This window comes from Nicotiana tomentosiformis, chromosome 8, assembly GCF_000390325.3.
Source record: "Nicotiana tomentosiformis chromosome 8, ASM39032v3, whole genome shotgun sequence".
Taxonomy (NCBI): domain Eukaryota; kingdom Viridiplantae; phylum Streptophyta; class Magnoliopsida; order Solanales; family Solanaceae; genus Nicotiana; species Nicotiana tomentosiformis.
In genome coordinates, this window is record NC_090819.1 from 145531958 (window position 1) to 145559438 (window position 27481).

The 27481-nt window shown below is 35.2% G+C and overlaps 1 protein-coding gene across 1 annotated transcript; it reads left to right on the forward strand.

Moving 5' to 3' along the window:
- The first annotated feature begins 3393 nt into the window (after nucleotides 1–3393).
- LOC104106523 (uncharacterized protein At5g39865-like) lies at nucleotides 3394–6567 on the forward strand. Its single transcript, XM_009615090.4, has 2 exons — nucleotides 3394–4676; nucleotides 6266–6567. The coding sequence occupies exon 1, from the start codon at nucleotides 3624–3626 to the stop codon at nucleotides 4644–4646; it is 1023 nt and encodes a 340-aa protein (XP_009613385.1). The 5' UTR covers nucleotides 3394–3623; the 3' UTR covers nucleotides 4647–4676; nucleotides 6266–6567.
- Nucleotides 6568–27481: the final 20914 nt, after the last annotated feature.

Sequence of the window (27481 nt, forward strand, 5' to 3'; positions counted from 1 at the left end):
TTGGGTTCTTCTTTGACTCTAAAACGGTTGCTTGAGATGCAGTTTAACAAATTCCAATGATAAACTGCAATAATATATGTGTTCAAGATGAATTCATAAGTCCCGGCACACAAGTAGGCTTTTGGAATGTCCATCACTAGACTTATCCAAATTAAATAATATATGATAGAAATTAATTTTCTAACTTCCTTTTAGTTCAACAGGACATTTTAACAAAAACTAGTTGAGTTCAATATAAATGTCCAGGCTTGGAAGAATTGAGATACACATAACACAAAAAGTGATTTTTTGGTCAAATAGCGTGAAGGTATTTAAATTAGAAAAAAACCCACACATTTTTTGTATGAATATGGATTCGTTAAGTAGTATAGCATAGTACTTTCTTTCTACCCGTTTTCCTAATTCTTCGACTTTTTTTATAATTTAAAAAATTTCCGTGCAATAAAAGCAAATTGCATTCGATCCTGATAGTTAAATTATTCAAAGGCTTCAGTCATAGAGTATAGTATAGGGTATACCTTTTGTAAGGGCATCTTCAACCCTCCTAATTTCTCTAAAATGCAGTCATTTTTGGCCAAAATGTGGCTCCAATGCTCCCCTATTTTTACCCCCAAAATATGGGATGAATAGTGTTACTCCAAATTTGGAGTGATACTATATATTATCTCTTCAATTACTATTCATTCTTACTTTATTATTATTTTTATTATTTAACTCTTATAATTTATCTCTTTATATTTACATAATTATGTTTATGAAATATCTTTATAATTTTGCTTTTACATCTTAACTTTGGCATATAATTTTGATAAATTAATTTTCGTGCATTTATTATTTTTATGTAAAATTGTAAACTAATTTTATTATAAGTTATAATTGTACAAAAAATATATAATCATCTCAAAAAATGAATGGTGCAAATATAAAATATTAGATGTTGCTAAAACTGAAAAGTGAAAATTAAAAATACATTAAAATTGGAAATACATGAAAATTGAAAATACATTAAATTAAAATAGAATTTATTGAGCGGTCTTTCCTCCTTTTATGTTTGTGTCGTTTAAAATGAATTTGGATTCATCGGTCTAATTCAGTTATTAAGATAATAAAAAGGTGTTTCCTTGTTCTGGGATCCTTTATCTTTGTTTTATTTTAAATCATTGGGTTTAGACATTACTTCGGCGCTTTTGAACCCTTTCAAAATGGTAGCAACATACCCTTTTTGCGATTTCTATAAAAGAAGTATACAGACGACAGATTCCCGCGTGAAACACTCTGGATCGAAAAAGTTTGATCAATTCCAAAAAAAATTTGAATTGGAAATTTGCTCAAATTGGATTCTTTCGATTTCCACATAGAAAATATATTTACGAAGTTGAACCAATTTTGTTTATTGATTGGCATTAATCCTACCGTAAACTAATTTTCGGTATAGCTTTTGCCATATTTTATCATCTCGTAAATATGAGTCAGAGATATATGGATATATCCATTTCATGTCAAAACAGATTCTTTATTTGTACTTCGGCTCTTCTGGCAAGTCTGATTATCCCTGTCTTTGTTTATGTCTCGGGTTGGAACAAATTACTATAATTTATCCCCGCCTACAGATTAGTCGATATTTTTCACAAATTTTACGAACGAAAGCTTTTATTTTCATATTTCTCATTCCTTACCTTAATTCTGAATCTATTTCTTGAAATTTTGTCATCTCGAATTGTATTCCCACGAAAGGAATGGTGAACTTGAAAAACTAATCCTTCAAATCTTTGGTGTGGAGTCGATAAATTATACGCCCTTTGGTTGAATCATAAATACTTACTTCTATTTTGACTTTATCACATAATAACTTGGTAGGGACTTATGTCGTTTCTAGATACACCAAAATCATTATAGTATTGAGTGAATGGGGCCGAGGATTGTTGTGGTTGTAACTGTGAAAATTGTTTACTTCTTTTATATATTATTCGTTGTTGTTCTTGTAGAAAAAATTCACGACGAGTCGGATCGACAAAAGAATCCACATCAATTTTACCAGAGGTGGTAGTTGAATATTTATGTAATATTTAATATGAATTTTACCATAATGTAATATGTATTTAATTATCTTGTATCTCAATGATTTCACTTTTATTTGAATTATCTGTTAATATATATAATCTATAATATTTGCTTACAAATTATATTATTTAAAAATTTATGGTTTAAAATAATTTTATATTAAATTATATGTGATGAATATGTAAAAAAAAAAGATAGAAATTCTTTAATAGAAATAAAAAAATAAAATTTAAATAAAAGATAATAATATAATATTGAAGAGAGAGAAGAATATAAAATGAAATATTCTTTTTTGGAGTAAAAAATGGAGTAATGGTTGGACTAACTTTATAGCCCGTTTGGCCAAGCTGTAAAAATCAGCTTATTTTGAGATGTGTTTTCTCAAAAGTACTTTTGGCGAGAAGCAATTTGTGTTTGGCTAATTAATTTGAAAAGCATTTCTGAGCAACAATTAGTGTTTGACTAAACTTTAAAAAACTGTTTCTAAGTGTATTTTTCTCAAAAGTACATTTGAAGAGAAACTATTTTTTTTAGATTCTCCAAAATTGCTTCTGATTCTCCTTAAAAGCATTTTTTTTTCCTTTCAAAAGCTTTGTCAAACATCTTAATTTTAGAATAAAAATACTTTTGACAAAAAAAAAAGTATTTTTGCCTCAAAAAAAGCTTGACCAAATATGCTATTACTCTATTTTGAAGGAGAAAATGGAGGCAATGATTGAATATGACCTAAAGCCTATGGCACGCAAGTCAAAGTTACCGCATCAATTCAACAGAAAGAAGAAAACATTTTTGCTAATCATAAATGAGAAGTAATCTTCTACTCGTTAAAAACAATTAAATTGAATGAAACAAGATTTGTTCACTAAAGCGTTATAAGTACCTTTTGTTTTCCAGAACAAAGAAAGCGCTTCTTGCTCAAAACACTGGTAAATTTGTGTCGTGTATATAAAAAATGAGGCGAAGGAAGAGAGGGAGAGTTTAAAAAAAAGAACATACTTGGTGTAGAAATAAACAGAAAGAAAGTGAACAACAAGGTACAATAGGATTAGAGCTGTTGTCTAGTGATTTTAGTTAAATTATATAATTATTAAATGAGTGTATCTGATTTCAAATCTATTACTACTACTGTCCACTGATTATCCAACAAAAAAAGAAAGAGAAAGAAATACAACTAAGAAAAAGGGGCAAAAGTGAATGGCTAGGCTCTCCCTTTTTAGTCTTTACGACAGAAACAGTATCTTAAGGGGTTGAATTTGAAAATGAAATATTTGAGCGGTAAAAGTACCAAAAACGCAAAAAAGAAAGCAATCTGCTCCCACAATCCCACACGTCAATGCCCACCACTGTCATTTTTCAAAAATTGAATGCAAACTCCTCGAACTCCGCCATTAAACAAGTACGTATTGTAGTACTATTATCAAAATCTTTCTCACGCTTCAGAAAAGTCTTCTCCTGTATTTTACTCTCTCTCCCTCTGATCCATTTTACACTCCCTTTGTCCTTTTCACACTCTTCACTTCACCCTCCTAATTTCATTGACTCTCTCTTCTGCCATTGCAATAATGGGCTGCGTTTCATCAACTCTGCTCAACCAAGACAATGAATTCACCCAAATGGGTGGCTCAGCCGCCGGTTTCAGCCACCACATTGTCTCTCTCACTTCCACCACTTATGGTCTCTTGACCCTTGACCCACCTTCCTCTCCTCCACCCTCCTCCACCCCCACCACCATTGTCCCTCCTACCCCTACCCCACCCCCTCGCCACACTCTTGGTTCACTTTTCCCAAGCCCCTTGTCTGAACCCAGAACCCTCAAGTCACACACCTCCGATATTATCAATTCTTGGGAGCTTATGGCTGGTCTTGATTCCACCTCCATGACACCCATCAGTGACAGCTTTCGCTTTTCAACTTTACTCAAGTTGTCTACCCCTGATTCTAGCTTCAGATTCTTGAAATCGTTCCCTAGCAAAGAGAATTCCAGCCCAAATATTCCATCTTTTAACGATGTGGTTGATAAAGCTGACTTTTTTAAGCCAACAAGATTAATGTCTTGTGATTCCAAGCTTGATGGTTTTGAAAATCTTTGTCCCCCAAATGGTGAAGATAAAATAGTAATTTACACAACAACGTTGAGGGGTGTGAGGAGGACTTTTGAGGCTTGTAATGCAGTTAGATCGGCAATTGAGGGGCTTGGGGTTTTGTATTCCGAGAGAGATATTTCAATGGATAGGGGTTTCAGGGATGAACTGAAGGAGCTGATGAAGGGTAAAAAGAGCACTGAGTTAATCCCTCCTAGGGTGTTTTTTAAAGGAAGGTATATAGGTGGGGCTGAGGAGGTAATGAGGATTGTGGAGGAAGGGAATTTAGGGGATTTGCTTCAAGGGTTGCCAAAGGTGAAAGCTGGTTTTGTTTGTGACGGTTGTGGGGGTGTTAGGTTCTTGCCTTGTTTTGCTTGTAATGGGAGCTGCAAGATGGTGATGGTGGTGAAGGAAGACATGGAACAGAAAGAGGGGAGAACTTTGGTGGTGAAATGTACTGAGTGTAATGAAAATGGCTTGGTGCTTTGCCCCATTTGCTGCTGATTGATGCACTAGCTGTGAGGACCTAGCTCGGTTAGTCTTTAAAGCATTCTCTTTTATTATGTATTTGCATATCTAGCTGTTCCAAGATTTATGCTACACTTATATATACTAAAATTATTTTACTGACTAAAACAAATGATTCTCATTACTCCAATTTGATGTATCAGAATTAGACCTGTTTAGCTAAAAGAGAGGACAAAAATACAAAATCAGAGGTCATTTAGTGATAACGTATTCAGCGTACTTGGTGCTCCTTTGACGAATTATTTTTGATGATTAAAGATTGAGGTTCACTGCAACAACAAACAGAGTAAAGCAATAACTCGTGTTATATGTGTTTATTGGGCTATTAATTTGTTGGGTTTAAATTTGAAAGTAGCAGTCTTGCATAAACTAACTCTGTAAAGCCATATAGTAGGTAAGGAAAAAGCTGAAGCTGACTAACATTTAGTACCAGCAGCAGTGTTAGCATTTTTAGTGGGCGTTTGGACATACGAATTGTAAAATTCCAAAATAGGGGGAAAAAGTTTTTCAAGTGAAAATGATATTTGAAATTTAGAGTTGTGTTTGGACATGAAATTTTGTGAGTGATTTGAGTGAAAATTTTGAAAAACTGTTTTTTGAAGTTTTTCAAATTTTTGAAAATTTTCAAAATTCATCTTCAAGTTAAAATTGTAAATTTTACGAACAAACGCTGATTTCGGGAAAAAGTGAATTTTTTTTGGAAAAAAGGGAAAAATTTCTTATGTCCAAACGGGCTCTTAAATGCTATGATACTTTTCGTGATTACATTGAAGTGCTTCTGAAATGGGATTATTCCGTGGAAAGCTCGGGCTCATGGGTTGAACGGGAATGGTACTTGGTGTAAGATGTGTCAATCACGCACTTAACCATTGCATCAGCCAGAAGCGAAATCAACTTTCTTTATAGGCCTATAAAACCTGTACATCTCAGTTAGAACATCTATGCTGATTTCTGAACTGAGTAACGAAGGATTTCAAATGAATTTGAGGGATATTTTAGCCATTCCCAACGGGCAGTAGTTATTGCCTTTAATAAAGGACTCTACTTTCTTTATAGGCCTTTGGTACCAACATTGATATCTCTGTTATACTGAACTGAGAAAAGTTGTATCTGAAATAGACTCAGGTTATTTCAGCCATTGCCAACAGGCAGCGGTCACTTGCCTTTACCAAAGGTTATTGCTTCTCCTAGGCCAGCTTCAAGAATTGTTGGGTTGATTCTCTTCTCCTCCTACTCTGTGAATCCAAATAACCAGTTTGTGTATCTTCACTTCTAAAGCAATAGATTGTATATGCCATTGATTATCTTGATCCAATAAGCTTGTATCAGAACAATCTCACTGTTGGCCTACACATTTCTGCTTTATTAGTGAACAAATTGTCAAATATGAAAGCAAAATGATTTCTTTGGGCGGGAGGAAGCAAGAAGCCTTCAGTGAATATTAATTCGTCTTTACTGAACTTATGATTTTTAACTAACAAAAGCTAATTAAGAGCTTCAAGAGCAGCTGGTGGGCAGTAGAAACCCTCAGCTGACATTATACATCACATTAAGCAATATATTGACTGCAAAATTTGCTTCTTAACTTTGGTCAGGGTCCAGTTCTACTTGTAGCGCAGTAAATGGATTATGTACACCCCCAGAATGCAAGAGGATACTTTACTCATGAAGATGCAATATCAAGGAAAGCTGCTGAAAGATTTGGCTGAACTTTGGGCACATTTGATGAAAACAGGTGAAGATTCAGCAGTAAGTTGCGGGTAGCATCTCAGATACTGAATGAAACAATTGGCCTATAGGTGTTATTTACATGTATCATGAGATGCTGTGTAAATTATAACGTACCAACAATATTCAATAATATATCAGTGATAAGTGTCATGATATTTGAATCTAATGTCATTTCAATCAGCATGAAAAATCATCTTTTCTATTATGCTGTTTTCACCTAATTAGTTTTCATATCCTTTTCCATGGCAACTATTATAACATTTTCCGAAAGGATTGTGTTCTTCTGTGAGTACCTTTGAGGAAAGTACCATCTTTTCTGTATAAAGAAGGATATGTTGGATATTATGCAGTTAAAAAAGATAATTAACCGTCATTGTTTGTCCAAATTATATGATTGATTCAATGCCCTATGTAGTCATGGAGGAATCATCGTATTTAATGAACTCTGTTTTAAGGTGTAATTTCTGCTATTTTTGGTGTATTTTTCTATTGTTTTCGTCAAATCTAACGAACATAAATTGTTAAATATTTGACGGAGACCAAAAATATTAAGTTTTGACAAACAAAGTTTGCTAAATAGTTTGCTCAGCAAATTATGTTGTTAGAGCATCTTTCCTGTTTATTAGTAGGACGGATATTCGAGCATATCAGCAAATTATGTTGTTAGAGCATCTTTCCTGTTTATTAGTAGGACGGATATTCGAGCATATCAGCAAATTATGTTGTTGGTCATGGGCTAAGCACGTATAGGTTAAAGGCCCAGTTGTAGGAAGTACGTTTTATTTCAAAAGTTGATTAGGCCCGACTAAGAGGTTGGGCTTAACTAGTTGCACGGGCTCTTTCCAATCATAGAGATACGTTTATTTTTGTTGCTTTGTATAATTTTCACATTTCTCTTGAAATAATACGTTACTCCTGCCGTTTCAGTTTATATAGCGTATTGCTATTTTGGAAAGTCAAATAGATTTTTTATTTATGTTTTTTGAATATATTTTAAATATTTTGCAGTATTAATTATTGTAACTTATGGTAGTACTTTTTATGTCAATTAATTTATTTTTAGCTAAACGCATATACAAAATTAAGTAATTTGACCTCTGGATTTCAAACTGCGTCCTAACAAATGAAACTGAAGGAATATTCTCTGGGTTAGGAAAAAAAAACAAAATAGTGTTTAATCATGAGGTCCCGGCCGCGCTCACGAGTAGGGTATTATAAGACTTCTATAGACCCATTCAAATGTACGTTAGGCCAAACTTTTTTTGGGCCAAGAGTTTTTTTTTTTTTTTTTCAAGTTCTTTTTGGGCCAAAAGTATTTTCTTTTTGGCTGAAAGCATTTTTGGCCAAAAATTGAGATGTTTGCCCAAACTTTTAGAAGTAAAAAAAAGTGTTTTTGAGGAGAAGCAAAAATAATTTTTGAGAAACAGAAAAAATAGTTTCTTTCCAAAAATACTTTTTTGAGAAACACTTTTAAAAAAAAATACACTTAGAAATAAATTTTAAAATTTTGTCCAAACACTAATTACTGCTCAAAAGTATTTTTTAAATTAATTAACCAAACACAAACTGATTCTAACAAAAAATATTTTTTATCAAAATAAGCTGATTTTAGAAATTTGTGCTACTTGTCGGTTGTCTCTAGGCTTCCTTCTTCGGCGTCATATTTTAAATGAAGCCGAAATTCTACTAGTAATATTATTTTATTTATTGTCACTACTTTCAAGAATTCAAATTCATGTAACTATTTAAATTTAATTTTGATGCGATATTTTATTTGTCTATCTTTTCATCCATTATTTAATACTATTTATTTACTACTACTAGAATAATTTATAAATCAAATAAGTTTTAAGCTCTGTGCTGAGTTAGATATATATACAGTCTTAGATGAGACATGAGACAGAGAGTACTGTTGTATAAAGCGTTAAAGTGTTTGTTATCTCAAAGCAGTTGAGTTAGACATGATGCTGTCATAAGATTAGAACGTGTAAACCAACTTAAAAAGAAAAGAAAAGAAAACATAAAAGGTGTACTTTCAACGTTTCAGAAGGTAACATTGGTATAAAATGGGGCCGATTGTTCAACAGTGTTATGATTAAGTGCAGGAAAAAGGAAGTTGGTGATGAAACAATTAATATGAATTCATTTGATTCAGTGCCTCTTAATCTAATGTTATAATTAGCAGAACAACAACCGTCACTCTTACCATCAACCATCAATTCTATCTAAGCTATAGTAATTAGGGAAATGATGACTCGTGATAACAAACTTACCAAGTCTGGTGATGCTGTCTCTGTATGTTATATTATAACCTAAAACTTGAGCTATTCTTGTGATTAGTTCTGTCGGTGAAACCCTTCATTAGAGCTGAGCGTTCCTCCTTATTTAGAGAGGCCCTAAAATGATGTGAAATTAAGAATTAATATAATTGCTGGTAACTTGTATTGTGTAAAATGCTGGTGCGTAAACATGCTCATGTCCGTTTCGGTAGACACATGATTATTGAGATAGTTGAAACCCTGAGTTGCTTATATTGACAAAACTAAAAAAAGTCGGTACAAATTTTTTGTGTACACAAAATGCGTAAAACTTTCCTTTTATTGAGAAAACTAAAAGAAGTTCGTACCAGTTTTTGTGTACACAAAATGAGTAGAACTTTCCTTTCAAGGAAACAATGTACTGTTCTCGATAAAGGTAATATTATTCAGTATACATGTAAAACGATATAGAAAGAGCATATTTGATTGCGTCTCTTAGTTGAGATACTTAAAAATATTATTGCCTTTCAAAAGATATAATTTCTTGTCACCATTTTCACCCAACTTTATTAACATATAAAGAGAGTAAAATAAGGATTATTTAATATTCGTTCATAGTTGTGTACGAGTAAAATCGGGGGCGAAGTCCACCCCGATTCTCCGATGAGAAAACGAAAGAAGAGCACAGAACTGGGAGGTTGCGGTCGGGATGAAAGGCCTTTCGTTTCCGTACCCCAAAAGAATGAACAGTATGTCCGACATCGGACATGGCCCGAGTCGAGAGTGAGTTCTAGACCTCGGGAGACACGATGAACGGTTATGCATGACTGATAGAGGGCCGTGATACCCGCTCTCAACCGGATATCACGTCGTGAATCTCGCTCGATGTCGATTAATGGATCAACAATTATCGAAAAAAAAAGATTTTTACCTTTTTTAGATTTGTATTAGAGCTGAATCACTCCTACTATATAAATGGAAAGTCTTTCTTGTATCCAACATATGGTAACACGCATTCCAAGGTAATAAAAATTTATTTTGTTCTCTTAGTTATTGTTGACAATTTTATTCATCAATTCTGTTCTTTATTCATGAGTGGGTCTGAACCGAGGGCATAATCGAGGACGAGCTCATTGTCCAATCTAAGATCAGTCTTTGCCTTAACATCGCGAGTGGTTTCATTGTTTGTTTCATCTTTAATTCATTTATCTATTGTTTTTGATTATTCGTGTTAAATTAAATCACGCATCCTTTAAACTGCGTATAAATTCAATTATTATCCAATTTAGGGGAAAACAATTTGGCGCCCACCGTGAGGTAAATGATAATAGTGGTGATTTAAAACAAATTCCTATAACACACCCTATTTTACACTTGTTCTTAGAGATCTTAACCAGTAATGATGTGCCTCCCATCGTTCCCAATGGCGTCCCAACTGCCGACCCAATCGATGCTAACTCACAAGCGGCCATCAACATCAATTTGCCCACTGATCCCGAAAACTGTAGCACCCTAAAAAATTTTGAAGTGCCTAAGCGCTATTAAAAAAGTTGATGTGTACTAATTATATTATTTTATGTGCAGACGAGGGCTATTAATATGATGGATATTAATTGGTTATGATAATAAGTGTACGAGATATATTATAAGTGATGTGGGGTTCTAAGGAGATCCCTAAGTTCAAGTCAAGTTGGAAATTACATGATAGACCTATCAAATGAAAGATCTCCAAGTCTAGTTTCTAACTCTTCAAACCGTTTATCATTTGGATATTCCTACAAGAAGTTATGATCAAATTACTAAAGGCTGGCAATGAAGTACTGCCATAGCATCCGGGTTATACGACCCTACATGCATTACATCATTATCATAAGTATTAGCCTACTAGGTGGGATACCATCAAAATAAAGTTTTATGAAAGGACTTAAGAGCAAGAAATATAATTTCACATATATATACTAAAAAATCTTATATATATAAGGCTTTAGAACATGATGGTGGCATAAAGATAGACAGTGTATTTATTACTACAAAATCACACATCATTAAATAATGATATGTGTATTTAGCCTAAGGGAGTCATACTTGTTGAGCTTATTTAAGCATGCGATGAGAGGCGCAAGGTAGTCGTACTTGCTAGAACCGTATTAGAGCATAGATTGAAGGACGAAATGTTAGAAGAGATTGCAACGGTAGAGTGAACATGAAAGAGTGAAGTGCTAACTATAATGATGTCGAAAGGGCGGGAAATAATGGCACTTAGCAATATATGTTGCAGCTAGTAGCGACGTGATATTGGGATACGGAAATGAACAAAGAAAGTTACTATGAGTATAACCAATCTATCCTATTATCAGAATAATGAGCATATCGGCATAACGATGAAATAAAAGTCAATGTACGATGAGAGATTGAAGCGGTAAAATAGATATTTCTAGTTGGGAGGGATAAATAGCCTATTGTAGTGGGTGAGTAAATTGATAGTCAACAAAAAGTTTTATGTGCGATAACAGTTTAATAATGACTTCAAGTGGCAAGTAAGAGTTTGAATTGAGTTTACTCTTAAGTGGGGGAGCATCGGAATAGGAAAGGGTCACCTTAAAGGTAATGGTTTGATAAATAAGATATTTTATTTACGAGAGTCAAGATGAAGAGAAAACCTTCGGTAACTTTATGATGGAATGAGTACAATTATCACAAAGTGTTTGTAGGGAATCAAAGACTCATTACACAATAGTCACAATGTTCTACATCAGGGATGTTAAAAAGTTATGTCTGATATTCACTTATTTAATGGGCAACTCAAATGTATTCTTACAACTTAGAGGTATATGTGATTTGAATTAAATTCAAGTATTGGCGGAAAATGAGAGAGTACTTTGAATTATATGTGAAATTTTATGGAATAAGGGAGTACTTTTAATATGTGCACACTTCGCACGGAATGAAACAGAAAGGGATAATGCAATGAATATTCTTAAATTGTAAGATGATTCTTGTATACCAAAACGAAGTATGCTAGTAAAAAGCATGGGTTTAAGAAAGAGCACTAATCTTAAAAGATGTAAGTGTCATCGTGATAGCATTGATACGCAAGTGTTGGAAGCTTACGGGCTATAGTAATATATCTATGGTGCACCCATAAGTAGATAAAATCTATTTTTTTTTAGAGAAACATCACAAGGAACTCAATAGAGTTAATGAGTTGGCTAAAGTTAAGAAACGAAAACTTAAACCTTGGTATTCGAGAATGGATGACAGAGTAGTATCGTAAAATGAATGAAACTAGGATGAATATTTTTCATATAACAAATTTGTGAGCAATAATAGTTATCTAGTTGGGATTTTCGGGAACTCTTAAGTCACGAGTGAAATTGGGGGTATTAATTGCCATGTGATGGATGAATCTAGGATAAATATCTCATTAGTCATTGGAAGGAACATAATAACGTTCCAGAATATTTTTAACAGTTAGAGAACATCAAGAGTCCTAAGTGGGAAAAACATGCTTGGTAACAAGAATCGTGAAAGGCAAAAGACTTATTTGAAAGTGCTATTTATGAAAATATTTCAAGTCTACGATTCGAAATGGATAAGTTCTGCAGGTGCCAAATGGGAAATCAACTTCGCTCTTATCAAGTATGAGCTATTGCCTCGAGCAAGCTAAGAAATTAAGGCAACATGGAAATTTGTTTATTCTTTTATCTAAAAAAAGTCCAATAGCAGGGAGATTTTTGGTTTATTGAAGATACTTTTCAGGTGCAACTTGACGTATGCATGACTAAAGAAAATGAAGGCATGTACAGTAGTAATATGAGAGATATTTAGTAGCTATTATTGATATTGAATGATATTCATGTATGTTACAAGTTAAAAGTTTCAAAGATTTATATTTGATGAACTTATGGTATATGTACGGCTGAGTGGGGTGAATATGATACATTATATTGTGTATTGTTAGTTGTTAGGCAATATTATTGTTGGCGCCCGTATGAGGGATTATTCTGGACATGTTGAAATTTTTGAACAGTCCCAATTACAATGAAAACTCTACCAATTATTTTTAAGAATTTGTAAAGATAGCCAAATTTTGAGGGTAATAAGTAAGTTGAGATTTTGAAAAGAAAGTATAAGACCCATATAAGGTCATAAGTGCCTATGAATAATGGTTGGAGATAAAATGATGGTAACTATATGCTTAGAAATAACTTTTAAAACATTCACGGATGAATGTTCTTAAGTGGAGGAGAATGTAGCACCCCGAAAAATTTCGAAGTGCCTAAGCGCTATTAAGGAAGTTGATGTGTGTTAATTACATTATTTTGTGTGTAGATGAGGACTATTAATATGATTGATATTAATTGGATATGATAATAGGTGTACGAGATATATTATAAGTGATGTGGGGTCTAAAGAGAGACCTAAGTCCAAGTCAAGTTGGAAATTACATAATAGACTAAAAGTTCCAAATGAGTACGCGCAGACCTAACTTTGGACGATATATATATATATATATATATATATATATATATATATATATATATATAAGGAGTAATATGGTGAACAACCTATCAAATGAAATATCTTCGAGTCTAGTTTCTAACGCTTCAAACCGTTTGTCATTTGGACATTCCTACAAAAAGTTATGATCAAATTATCAAAAGCTGGCAGTGAAGTACTACCATAGCGTCCGGGTCCACATCCGAGCTTGGATGAGGAGTGAACTGGGGACACGAAGCATCCGAAACCCAGAAATTTGGGCCTATAAGTACAAAATCGGGGAGAGTGAGTATTTTGAGCTTTGTGGGTTAGGGTTCTTGAGGTGAAGAGGCGATTTTAAGCTCAAATCAAATCCAACCAACTAAAGTAAGTTAATGATATTTTGGGTTGATTATTACTCAATATACGTGAGTTCTAATATCATTCTTACATCCAAATACTATATTTTATCATCAAATCCTCAAGAACACAAAAATCACCAAAGTTGTGATTTTTCAAGATTGATCTACTAGAGGTAATTCTAATGCTTCAAACTCGTTTATTATGAGTAGTTAGAAGTATTTGAAGCATTTGTTACAAGTTTTAAATGTTAAAAGATTATATTATAAAACTCTAGTTCATGACATGAATAGTACTTTTGAGAAAATGAATAGTAATCTTGGCGATGAGATTGATGAATACAATGAACCTATGAAATTATTTGTTAGCAAAAGTTGGAAGCGATCAACTAAGTAATCACCTAAATTGTATATTTTGCAAGTGTTATTTTGGAAGATGATGAATAGTAATTTGGTGGCATTGGAAAATTAATGTAGTATCATTAATAACTTTGAATGTGTATTAAAATATAACAATGAAGTTGAATGGTCTAGCATGTGAATCTATTCGGCGATTTGAGTTGTTGGAAATTTGTAGCCAACTTATGAGCCATAAGTGGATATTGATCAATATTTTAGGTCATATTTTGATGTAATTAAGATATCTAATTGTAGATATCGACTTATTGGTGATGTTTGAGAATTTTAGTCAATATTGAAACGATGGAAGAGGATTGAAAGCTTGTGAATGTTAGTAAAGTGAAAGCGAGGTAAGTTGATTAAAACTTACTCTTCTTGAGGGATTTTCTCTAAAAGCATGTTTCGAGTTAATGTTTAAGTTGTTTGCAAATGTGCTTTCATGCTTGTGGGGACAAACAAGTACGAATGACTCCATGTGCTAAAATATTGTGTTGCATATGTAGTGTCATGTTGTTTTATAAAATTTTATTTTAAATCTTGTTGGCAAAATGACACTTAAGGTAAATGTTATGATTCTTTTTCAAAACTTACGTATTGATAAGAGTATACATATTTGAGTGATCAATATAAGTTTTCATGGAAAGTATCTTTTAAAAAAAATGATATATAGAATAGCACTTGTGGTATCTTTTAAAGATTGGTGTTAAATTGCTAAAGGCTTAAACATGTAAAAGGTTGTTTATTTAATTTTTGTTCAAATGGTTTAGATTTTCTATTAATGCTACGATTTGATAAACATATATCTTTTGAGGCTATTATGCTAAGAATCTATTTTTGGAGTATCAAATATTTTGGGAGTTACTTGTGTTCACCGAGATTGGCTTCGGATATATTGTGTTCATCATCATGAAACTACACGTGCCAGTGTAGGCATAGATGGTCACTTTGTGGTATAGACTACGGCAGAGTGCTCTTTCTCGAGAGGGTACTATTTTTTGCTATTATTAGCATGGCTGAATCGATTCGTACGACACTACGATGAGACGAGATGAGCAAGTGGGGTATATGATACTTGTCACTAGGTACATAACCTAGTTGACCTTCTTGTGTTGGTGATGGTATAGTACTCCCAGTGAAAGGTAAGGATGATTTTATTATGTTTAGGCCTAAGGAGCCGAAAATGATTTCAATGGCTTGAAGCGAATGGAATGATTTTATATGATTTCATTCAAAATCTTGGATTGATATAACAACAACAACAACCCAGTATAATCCCACTAGTAGGGTCTGGGGAGGGTAGTGTGTACGCAGACCTTACCCCTACCCTGGGGTAGAGAGGCTGTTTCCAATAGACCCTCGACATCCTTCCCTTCAAGAACTCCCCACCTTGCTCTTGGGGTGACTCGAACTCACAACCTCTTGGTTGGAAGTGGAGGGTGCTTACCATCAGAGAAACCCACCTTGTCTTAAATGTGTTAAAAATTTATATTATGGGTTATATTTTACTTGTCTTTTATTTAAAATGATAAGGATCATGAATTGATAAAATTTTTTATCGTTTTATATCAAATGTTGGTGCATTATTTTTATAAAGTGTATCAAGAACTTATGTTAGAGAGAGTCTATGACACTTATTGAGTACCATCATGGTGTACTCAGCCCTTAGGGGCCCCTCTTCAGGGTCCCATTTTCTTTACGTATTTCAGGATAAGGTACGACACATGAGGTGTGGACAAGGCTTGAATGACTCTCTTTACGAGGTATTATGAAGCACCACTTTTACTTCGTGGTAGCTATCATATTTGTTTTGGTAAGTAAAACATTTATTTACCAAGTAAAGATATGTACAACTCAAAAAAAGAGAAAAAAAACTAGAAGTTGGGCAAATAGCCCCAGTTTCCAGCATAGCAACTAATGTCAACTAGGCTACTCTTAACAATACATGCTCATGGATAAAAGTTAAGACTTTGCAGCTTCCTTGCCAGTCTTGGCCTCATACTCCCTCAGAAGATCACGTCCTGGACAATCAACTTGGTGATGATATCAGCAGGCCTTTGATTGCTCGTGAATACTCTTTGATTTCTTTCTTGCCAAACATAGTAGATGCTTCCAGCTAACACCATTCTAAACACCCTTGCGTTGGAGCTCTTCCCATTAAAGTGAGTTATAGCCAATTCCTCTCATCATTCCATCCCATTGCTTGTCTATAGATTCCCTGCCAATGTAACATTTTGTGTCATATCTCAGTTGCCACCCCACATTTGAAGAACAAATGGTCTATACTTTCTTCCTCTAAGTTACACAAAGGGCATAGTTGGTTGGACAGTAGACCCCATTTTTCCAACCTATCCCTTGTGTATAATTTATCATGAGCGACCAATCTAAGTGTGAATATCCATTTAGGTGCACCGTAGTTATTACAAACTAGTCTTCTCCAAGGTACCTTAGGATACTCACCCCTCAATTTGTGGTACATCCTCTTGATAGAAAATTGGTCCATATTCAGCAACTCGCTCATTGATAGGCCTGCCTATGTTACATATTTGCTTGCATTAAAAATTTTCTATAATAGCCATGAAGCTTGGTTACAGGTAGTCACCCAGATAGGAGTCCCTTTCCAGTAGTAAGCATGTACCCACAATATCCATAACTTGCCCTTTTTCTTGAACAAGTTCCAAAACTGTTTACAGATGGACGCCTTATTCCATACCTCTATATCAGTGAAGTTTTTACTACCTACTGACTTTGGTTGGCATAAAGTATCCCAAGCAATGAGAGCTTTGTTAGAGCCTTCTGTTTCTCCAGTCCAAAGGAACTTCTGGCAAGTTGCAACAATCTTCTTGTAGATTTTCTTTGGGAGAACAAATACCTGAGACCAAAAGGTTTGGATGGAAAATAAGACGCTCTTAATTAATTGCACTCTAGCAGCATATGAGAGAATCTTTGTAGTCCAACATCTTATTCTGCGTATCATCTTATCCAATAGAGGTTGACATTGGGTGATAGATAATCTCTTATAGCTTAAGGGCACTCCAAGGTATCTAAACGGAAGTTCACCCTTTGAGAATCCCAGTATTTCTACAATCTTCTGCTGCATTATAAGGTTCACACCACCAAAGTAGATTGAACTCTTGTTCAGATTAGAACATAGGCTAGATACCACTGAGAATTCTTGGAGGCATTTCACCAATAGTTGTATAGACCTTATGTCATGTTTAGAAAATAACAAGAGATCATCAACGAAGCTTAGTTGGATAATCTTGGATTTGGCACACTTTGGGTGATATTTAAATATCGAATTCCTGACCATCCTTTTTAGTAGTCTACTAAAGTATTCCATACCCAGTACAAACAAATAGGGAGGCATTGGGTCACCTTATCTCAATCCCTTCTTTGCTTTGAATGGTTTCCCCGGCTTACCATTTATAGTGATTGAGTATGATACTGTCTTCAGGCATACCATGACCCATTTGATAAATTTGGTAGGAAACTGCAACCCAGATAAAAGTTGTTCAATAAATGCCCATTCAACAAAGTCATATGCTTTTTGTATATCAATTTTGAGCATGCATCTAGGAGAAATGCTTTTCCTGCTGTACCCTTTTACTAGCTCATGGCTTAGTATGATATTGTCCGTTATAACTCTTCCCAGAACAAAAGCAGCTTGACTACAATCTACTAACTTGTCCATAACCCCCTGCATCCTTCTATGGATGATTTTTGATAAAATCTTGTATAGAACCGTACAACAGGAAATGGGCATGAACTCTCTCACTGTTAATGGATTTTTAACTTTTGGTATCAATGTTACTGTTGTGCAATTTATAGATTCATACAGTGTTGCGGTGTCAAAGAATTCTATCACGACAAAAGTAATTTTATCACCTATAATGTCCCAGGTTTTCTTGAAAAAATGGGAGTTAAACCCATCACACCCTAGTGCTTTTTGATCATCTATATCCGTCATGGCATTGTACACTTCCTCTTTAGACACTTGTGCAATCAACTGCAGTTGCTGAACTCTGTTTGAAGCTATTAATCTCTTCCAATCAACTGCAGTTGATAGAAGCTATTAATCTTTTCCATGACTTCACTCTCAGTTTGAACTATGTGTCCATCTGAAGTAGTCAACCTTCTGATTTGATTCTGAGCTGATCTACTTTTTACACTAGCAAAAGAATATGCAGTATTAGAGTCACCTAGTTGCAGCCATTGCACCCTGAAATTTTGCTTCATGATACTCTCTTCTACCATCACCCATTTCTCTAGTTGGTTTTTCAGTTCTTTCTCTTGTTCAAAGAGGTTATTCTGATTGCTCGGTCTCCTCATTTGTGCTTGTAAGTCTTGTAGGTGCTTCCTTGTTTGTTTGAATTTTTCATCCACTTTTAGGAACTCTTTGGTATTTAATCCCTTAAGCACATGCTTAACCCTCTTCAATTTATGTCACACCCTTTGCATCCCTAGACTCTGGATTGGCTTATTCCATTCAGCAAATACTAGTGATAGGAAATCAAGGTGCTTATCCAAGTGATTAAAAAATCTGAATGATCTTGCACCACTTTTAAGGTACCCTTCAAATTCAACTGCTAGTGGTGAGTGGTCTGAGAAACTAAGATCCAGTGCTATTGCTTCAATGTGTGCCAAGGTAGTAATCCAATCTCCATTTACAAGCTCCCAATCTATTTTACTATAAATATGATGGTTATTCTAAGTGTATCTTCTCCCTGTTAATCTCAATTCTTCCATATTGGCATCTATCATAAAATTATTGAAATCCTCCATTTTTGCTGCTTGGACTGGGTTCCCATAGAGCCTGTCATCAATACTTCTTCTAGTGTTAAAGTCACCAATGGCTAATGTTGGCCCAAGTGAAGGTTAGTTTTAAAGATTGACAAATGAAGCACAGGCATGAACCGGGTCCATCCCTTGTGTGCATAGACACAGGCAAATTCGAGCATGTGGGATGTACGTGAAAGAGATAAGCTTAATATGGTATAATTGATATATCCTGATCGAAAAGGTTGCATAATTGATAAGGAAAAGGACTCCTTAATCAAAGAGAACACTATCCAAGATAAGGGAGGAGTTAGAAGTTGAGATTAACTAGAACTCTTCCACCAAGAAAGAGTTGCATTAGAACTCTAGTTATTTTCTACTTTACTAACTCTATAAATCGCAGGATTTTCTTATTCTACAGGGATGCACAAAATTAGAAGTTAAACATGAATTGAGAGCAAAATAGCAAGGCATTTTGCAAGCAATTCATGTGTGATTCAAGTGTGCAAACCTGTAGCTACATGAACCAGATAGAAGAATCAACTCCAAGTGTCAGTCTTTTATTCTAGTTCAATTGTAGTAGGTGTTTTCATATAGTACCTTTTAGCTTTATCTAGAGGCAATTGTAATAGGTACTCAGAGTATTCAAGTTAGAGTTAACTTGAAGTTGTCGCAACAGTTAGAGGCTGTTTGCCACAACGCGATTAGAGTTAATCCTAGGTTTACAAAAGTATTTTGTAAATGTAGTTTTTGGCTCAGTGATTTAGTGGAAGAGTTTGGGAAAATCCTACTGGGAAGTAGGTCGTATTTTTTCACCTTTTGAGTCAGGTGTTTTCCACGTAAAATACTTGTGTTCTTTACTTTTTGCATTTACTGTTTTAGCAATAGTAGGTTAAGGAACACATAGAAGAACCCGATCCTTCTATAATCAGTTTAGGCAAAATATTGGGTACCACACAAACCACCCCCCCTTCTTGTGTGGTATTGAAGTTAAAACATCAATTGGTATCAGAGCGGGTTAATCTTGAAGAGGCTAACACCTTAGGAGAAGATCAAGATGAGTGCACCACCTGAAAATTGGGAAGGGCAATCCACTGCTAGGCCACCACTTTTCAACGACCAATATTACTCTTGGAGGAAAAATAGGATGAGAGATCACATCATAGGAGAAGACTATGAGCTATGAGATATTGTCATAGATGGCCCACTGACTACCATGAAGATAAATGCCGAAGGAGTAGAGGTGCCAAAGACAAGAGCTGACTGCACTACTAACAACTTGAGGAAATGAGAGAAGAATGCTAAAGCCAAGAAATGGCTTGTTTGTGGACTCGGTCCAGATGAGTACAGTAGAATCCAAAGTTGTACCACTGCTAAGGAAATCTGGGACACTTTGCAAGTGGCCCATGAAGGAAAACCTCAAGTGAAGAGGTTTAGATGAACACTACTATATTCTCAATATGAGAATTTTACTATGAAGGAAGGGGAAACCATCCAAGAGATGTATACAAGGTTTACCACATTGACAAATGAACTTAAGTCTCTTGGAATGATTATTTCTGAAGAAGACAGAGTTGAGAAAAGTTTGACAAGGGTTCTACCAGTTACTTGGGAGAGCAAAATCACTGCCATTCATGAACCAAAGAACATTGCCACTCTTAAGTTGGATGAGCTAATTGAAAATCTCACTGCTTATAAACTTAGAAGGCAAACCATGAAGATAGATGTACCCAAGAAGGAAAGAAGCCTGGCACTCAGAATCACTGAAGGTTCTGATATAGAAGATGATGAAATGGCTATGATCACAAAGGACTTCAAGAAGTACCTAAAGAGAGGAAAGGGCCCTTCAAGAAGTGGAAGCTACAAGAAACCAAAGGCTCCTGAAAGGCAAACTAATGAGGGATGCTACAAGTGTGGTAAAACTAATCACCATATCAAGAACTGCCCTCAATGGGAAATTGAATGGAAGAAGGAAAGAGCTGAACAAAAAAAATAGGAAGAGGGAACAGGTTCAACCCAAGAAGAGCAAAATATCAACAAAGGCTATGGTTTCTGCTTGGGGAGAAAGCTCAGATGATGAAGATGGAGATGAACACACACTTATGAACATTGGAGAATCTGATGAGGAATCTGAGGTAAGTGTAATTTATCTCAAAGACAAGATTAAATTTTTGTCTAAAAAAAGGCTATCTAAATTACTTCTAGATTTCATTGATGAATCTGAGGATGTAAACAACGAAAACAAACAGTTGTCTAAGGAATGCGTGATTTTGAAAGCAAAGTGTAAGAACCTAGAACTTAGGGTTGGTGAGACTATAAGTGAAAATACTACATTAAACAACCAGGTTCATGCAATTGCATCAAATGTCCTAGAACTTAGATTTGAAAACCTAAAATTGAAATTAGGAACAAGTAAGAAGATAGCTGATTGCACACAACTCACTCTAGAAGAAAATGTAGGTAAACTAAAAGATGAGTTGTATAAGAAGGATGAGCAGGTTAGAATTTTGAGAGAGGATCTAGGCAAAGTCAAGCATGAACTAGACAAAACTTGTAAATGGAATAGGTCCTCTGATGCACTTTCATGGCTACATGAACATCATAGTAGCAATAGAAGAGGACTTGGCTTTGGGAATATGCGACCTAAATGGGATCCCAAAAGCAAGTACCTTACACTTCCTGAGAACAAGATTTGTACTCACTGTGGTAAAATAGGTCACTATAAAAGTGAATGCAATGCAATGCAAAAGAAAAGGCAAGCCAAAAGAACAAAGAATTTGTTCAAGGGAAGAATAGGCTTCCAAGTTGGGTTAAAAAGAATCTGATTCATCCCTTTGCCTATAAAAAGAGAACCAAACTAGTTTGGGTTCCTAAGACTAACCCTTGATTTACTTTTGTATGTCCAAGTGAAGGGGTGCAACCAAATATGGTACATGGATAGTGGTTGCTCAAAGCACATGACAGGAAGCAAGAACCAATTCCTTTCACTTGAGGACCTCAAAGGAAGTAATGTCTCCTTTGGAAATGGGAAAAAAGGTGAGATAATTGGGGTTGGAAAGGTAGGTAAGACTGATTCTCACTCTATTGAGAATGTCTACTTGATAGATGGCTTAAAATACAGTCTAATCAGTGTATCACAACTATGTGATAGAGGTAACTTGGTAGCATTCACCTCTACCAAATATTTTGTGATTAATCTTAACACTGACAAGATTGTTTTGCAGGGAAAAAGAGTGAACAATATATATATTGTAGATCTATCCACACTTAGAGAAAATGAACTCACTTGCTTAAGTGTGTTGGATAATGATCCCCTCCTTTGGCACAAGAGACTTGGACATACCAGTCTAAGTCAACTCAACAAATTAGTCTCCAAGGACCAGATGATAGGTTGCCTAACATCAAGTTCAAGGAAGACAAAGTTTGTGAGGATTGTACAAGGGGGAAGCGGGTAAGATCCTCTTTTAAATGCAAGAAAGTGGTAAGCACCACCAGGACGATGGAACTGGTCCATATGAATCTCTGTGGTCCAATGAGAACATTAAGCAGAGATGGTAAAAGATATGTGATGGTGCTTGTTGATGATTATTCTAGGTTTACTTGGACATTGTTTTTAACATCTAAAGATGAAGCATTTGAATCGTTCACTTATTTTGTTAGAAAAATGCAGAAACAACTAGGTAACCAACTTTCATCAATTAGGTCCGATCATGGCACTGAATTTGAAAATGCTAAATTTGCTGAATTTTGTGATGAGCATAGCATAGATCATAATTTTTCTGCTCCTAGGACTCCACAACAAAATGGATTAGTTGAAACAAAGAATAAGACACTTGAAGATATGGCTAGGACTATGCTTCTTTCTAGTAAACTACCCCATAGCTTCTGGGTAAAAGTTGTAAATACTGCATGCTACATCATAAATAGGTGCATGACTAGACCTCTTATAGAGAAGACTCCCTATGAGTTAGTTAAAGGTAGAAAACCAAACATATCCCATCTTAGGGCATTTGAATGCAAGTTCTTTGTGCACAATAATGGTAAAGGCTCCCTAGGTAAGTTTGATCCCATAAGTGATGAGGGAGTATTCTTCACATAACAAATCTTATAAGGTCTATAACAAAAGAACTATGTGTGTAGAAGAAAGTGTTCATGTGGTTTTTGATGAAACTAACATTCTTTCTGAGAGGTAGGAACATGATGATGAAGCAATTGGGCTGGTAAGCAACTCAAATGAAATGACAACCCAGACTGAAGTTGCACTAGAGGAAGGAACAAGTGATGGAACATGTTCTTCCACCCAGGGCAACATGACAGGGGGAATGGAACAAAGAGGAAATGATTCTCAAACTTCAAGGGAATCTGTCCATGAACTTGTTCCACAACAACAAAGCATTGAAGGAACATCAAGGGGAAACCAGTTAGTTGTAAAATCTTACAAGTATCAAAGTTATCATCCCATTGAGAACATAATCACTGATCCAACCTCTAGAATCAAAACCAGATCTTCATTAAAAAGTCTTTGTGCTTTTGATGTCTTCTTATCTCTTATTGAACCTAAAAATATTGCCGAGGCTTTGCAGGATGCAGACTAGGTAAATGCAATGCAATATGAACTCAACCAATTTGAAAGGAGTTAAGTTTGGTATCTGGTACCAAGAACCAAGGACAAATTAGTAATTGGCACAAAATGGGTTTTCAGAAACAAACTTGATGAAGATGGAATAGTTACAAGGAATAAGGCAAGATTGGTGGTTCAAGGATATAGCCAAGAGAAGGGCATATAATATGATGAAACCTTTGCTCCAGTTGCAAGGTTGGAAGCAATAAGACTCCTCAAAGCCTTTGCTGCTTACATGGAATTCACCCTTCACCAGATGAATGTCAAGAGTGCCTTCCTCAATGGCTATCTAAAGGAAGAAGTGTTTGTCAAGCAACCTCCGGGGTTTGAAAGCAAGGAAAGTCCTGATCATGTGTACAAACTTGACAAAGCCCTTTATGGACTCAAACTGGCTCCAAGAGTATGGTATGAAATATTATCAAAGTTTTTGCTTGAGAATGACTACAAGAGAGGTAAAATTGACAATACTTTGTTATTGAAATAAAAAGGTAAAGATATCTTGGTAGTTCAGATATATGTTGATGATATAATCTTTGGAGCAACTACTGATAAGTTAAGTAAAGAATTTGCTAAACTAATGGGGAGTGAATTTGAAATGAGCATGATGGGTGAGCTTAATTTTTTTTAGGCTTACAAATTAAACAAAATTCAATTGGAACTATGATCCATCAACAGAAGTGTGTAAAAGAGTTGCTTAAAAGGTTTAAAATGGAAGATTCCAAAGAAATTGACACTCCTATTGCAACAGGTACAAAGTTGGATATAAATGAACCTGGTTCATCTATTGATCAGAAGTTGTATAGGGGAATGATTGGCTCATTGTTATATCTCACTGCTAGTAGACATGACATTGTTTTCAGTGTAGGCCTTTGTGCAAGATTTCAGGCAAATCCAAAGGAGTCTCACTTGATTGCTGTCAAGAGAATTTTGAGATATCTAAAAGGCACCACTGATCTCTGCCTATGGTATCCAAAAGGTAGTAATTTTAATCTAGTGGGATATGCTGATGCTGATTATGCAGGTTTTCTAGTAGATAGAAAAAGCACTTAAGGTATGGCACACTTTCTTGGCTCATGTCTTGTGTCTTGGGCTACCAAAAAGCAAATTTCAGTGGCCCTATCTAATGCTGAAGCTGAGTATGTTGCTGCTGCTTCATGTTGTGCTCAATTGTTGTGGATCAAACATCAATTAATGGCCTTTGGAATTGATGTTGGTTGTATCCCTATTTTTTGTGATAAAACTAGTGAAATTAGTATGACCAAGAACCCGATTCATCGCAAAAGAACTACGCACATAGATGTTAGGCATCACTTTTTGAGGGATAACTATGAAAAGGGTTTGATAACTGTGAAATTGTGTGCTACTGACAAGCAAATAACTGACATATTCACAAAAACCCTAAGTAGAGATCACTTTGAAAGGAACAGGTTAGAATTAGGGATGATTAAGATCACCTAAAAGGACTAGTTCAGAATTCACAACGAAAAAAAAATTGAAAAAAAATTGTTTTTGGTTAAAAAATATGAAAATGTGTATATAATTAGATTAATTTTTTCTCAGACTCATACTTTCAATAGTATACTCTTGTACCATAAGTTAAAATGAATCATTAATCTCTAATGATATTTTCTCTATTTTGGCAAATTTAGACACACACAAGAGAATTATCAGTGAAGAACCCGGTTCATCAAAATAACACGATATGTTACTCTACATAATTTGAAATAATAATATTTGGATCATGTGATGAGTCCTACTTAATTCCAAACTGCTTTTGGACTTATCCGTTACAAGTGAACCAGTTCCGTTCATAAGAGTCCCAACCGAATTGAAGTACCTATATTCTAAGGATACACTCCAAAGTCTTTTCAAAACTGAAATTCAGTTTGATTAGACTTCCACACCCACTATCATCCCTTCCACCACCCCAACCTCTAAGAAAGGAGTAAATATGATTGCTCGCAAGGTTGCTGCGGGGAGAGAACAAATCAAGAAATTAGATAAACAGTTGAAGGATAGCCAGGTCCAGGAACATCAAGAATCTGAAGACTCATTTAAATCTGCTACTGAGGGGGAAGAAATGATTTCTTCTGAAATTGAATAGGTATCTTTTGGCCCTAAAGTTACTCATGAGACAATTTCTGAAGTTGATACAAATTTGGAGAATAGGTTTGTGCTGGTTGGGTCTATAGCAGGTGTTGAAACTACAGAGTCTGGAGGAATTGGTGGTAAAAATGAAAAAGAAAAAGAAAAAAAGAGCAAGGGTGTTCGAAGTGCTGTGAGGGGAAAGGGTAAAAGAGTGGTTGATTCTTCACCCACTCCTGTGAGTTTAACCAAAAACACATGTGCAATGGTTGTTCGGGGAGAAAAATCTGCTGGAGTAGAGGAGAGTGTAAAGAAAACAAGGGGAAGTGGGTTTGGCGAAGCCGTTGAAGGGCTGGTTCAACTTGGGAAAAAAATAGATGAACCTGTTTCATCTGAACAGGATATCCTCGTAGACCTACTGAAGAGAGTGACTGGAAGTTATAATCCAAAGAAGAAAGGGAGGTTGGTACAAGCAAGGATCATTTTGGGGAAAATACGCTGCTAATTAACCTGGTTCATCCAAGAAGGTACCAGTGAATAGCAAGGTGCGAGCCTTGGTGCAAGAAAATGGGGTTAAGGATGTTGAGATTGAGAGGCTGAAGAAGAGGTTGACAGAGGTGGAGATTGAGAGAGATGCTCTCAGAACTGAGCTGGCAAGAGAAAAGGAGAAGAATGATGACATTCTTCAGGATATGCTGAAACGCCTCTAAGCCAAAAACCAAGCACCTAGTTCTTCCCAGCCTTAAGCCTCCTAGCCTAGTGTAGATCAACTAATGACCTAGTTCAGGATTTTTTGTTTCTTTTGCTTATGTTTCTAGTGTTTTTATTTCTTCTTATGCTTTGTGGTAGGATCTTATCAATCATCAAAGAAATTCATTGTCTTTTGCTCTAACTGTTTGTTTATATTTCTTTGATGGTTAAAATTTTTAGCTTGATCTATGATGATTAACCCATGATTGCATTTGAAGTAGCCTCAGTGGCCATGAGTAAGTTTTAAAATCTAGTTATCTTAGTTATTTATGCAACTTTTCGATGATGCCAAAAGGGGGAAAAAGGTAGTGCTTTACACTTTGAACAATGATGTTTATAACTTGTACCTGGTCCTTGATGATAATTGATTAAAAGGAAAAATGTTTCTAACATTGTGTTGATGTTGAGCTAAGTTGAAACAGGGCCTAAGCTTATGAAAAGCACATGGTTTGTCATCATCAAAAAGGGGGAATTTGTTGTCCAAGTGAAGGTTAGTTTTGAAGATTGACAAAGGAAGCTCAGGCATGAACCAGGTCCATTCCTTGTATGCATAGACACAGGCAAATTTGAGCATGTGGGATGTACATGAAGGAGATAAGATTAACATGGTATAATTGATATCTCCTGATCGAAAAGGTTGCACAATTGATAAGGAAAATGACTCCTTAATCAAAGAGAACACTATCCAAGATAAGGGAGGAGTTAGAAGTTGAGATCAACTAGAACTCTTCCACCAAGGAAGAGTAGTATTAGAACTCTAGTTATTTTCTACTCTACTAACTCTATAAATCACAGGATGTTCTCATTCTATAGGGATGCACAAAAGAAGAAGTTAAACGTGAATTGAGAGCAAAATAGCAAGGCATTTTGCAAGCAATTCATGTTTGATTCAAGTGTGCAAAACTGAAGCTACATGAACCAGATAGAAGAACCAGCTCTAAGTGTCTGTCTTTTATTCTAGTTCAATTGTAATAGGTGTTTTCATATTGTACCTTTCAGCTTTATCTAGAGGCAATTGTAATAGGTACTCAGAGTATTCAAGTTAGAGTTAACTTGAAGTTGTCGCAACAATTAGAGGCTGTTTTCCACAATAGGATTAGAGTTAATCCTAGGTTTACAAAAGTCTTTTGTAAATGCAGTTTTTGGCTCAGTGATTTAGTGGAAGAGTTTGGAAAAATTCTACTGGGAAGTAGGTCGTGGGTTTTTCACCTTTTGAGATAGGTGTTTTCCACGTAAAATAATTATGTTCTTTACTTTTTATATTTACTGTTTCGGCAATAGTAGGTTAAGGAACACGTAGAAGAACCCGGTCCTTCTATAACCAGTTTAGGCAAAAAATTGGGTACCACTCAA

Coding starts and splice junctions, on each gene's coding strand:
- LOC104106523 (XM_009615090.4), top strand. CDS start 3,624: ATGGGCTGCGTTTCATCAACTCTGCTCAACCAAGACAATGAATTCACC.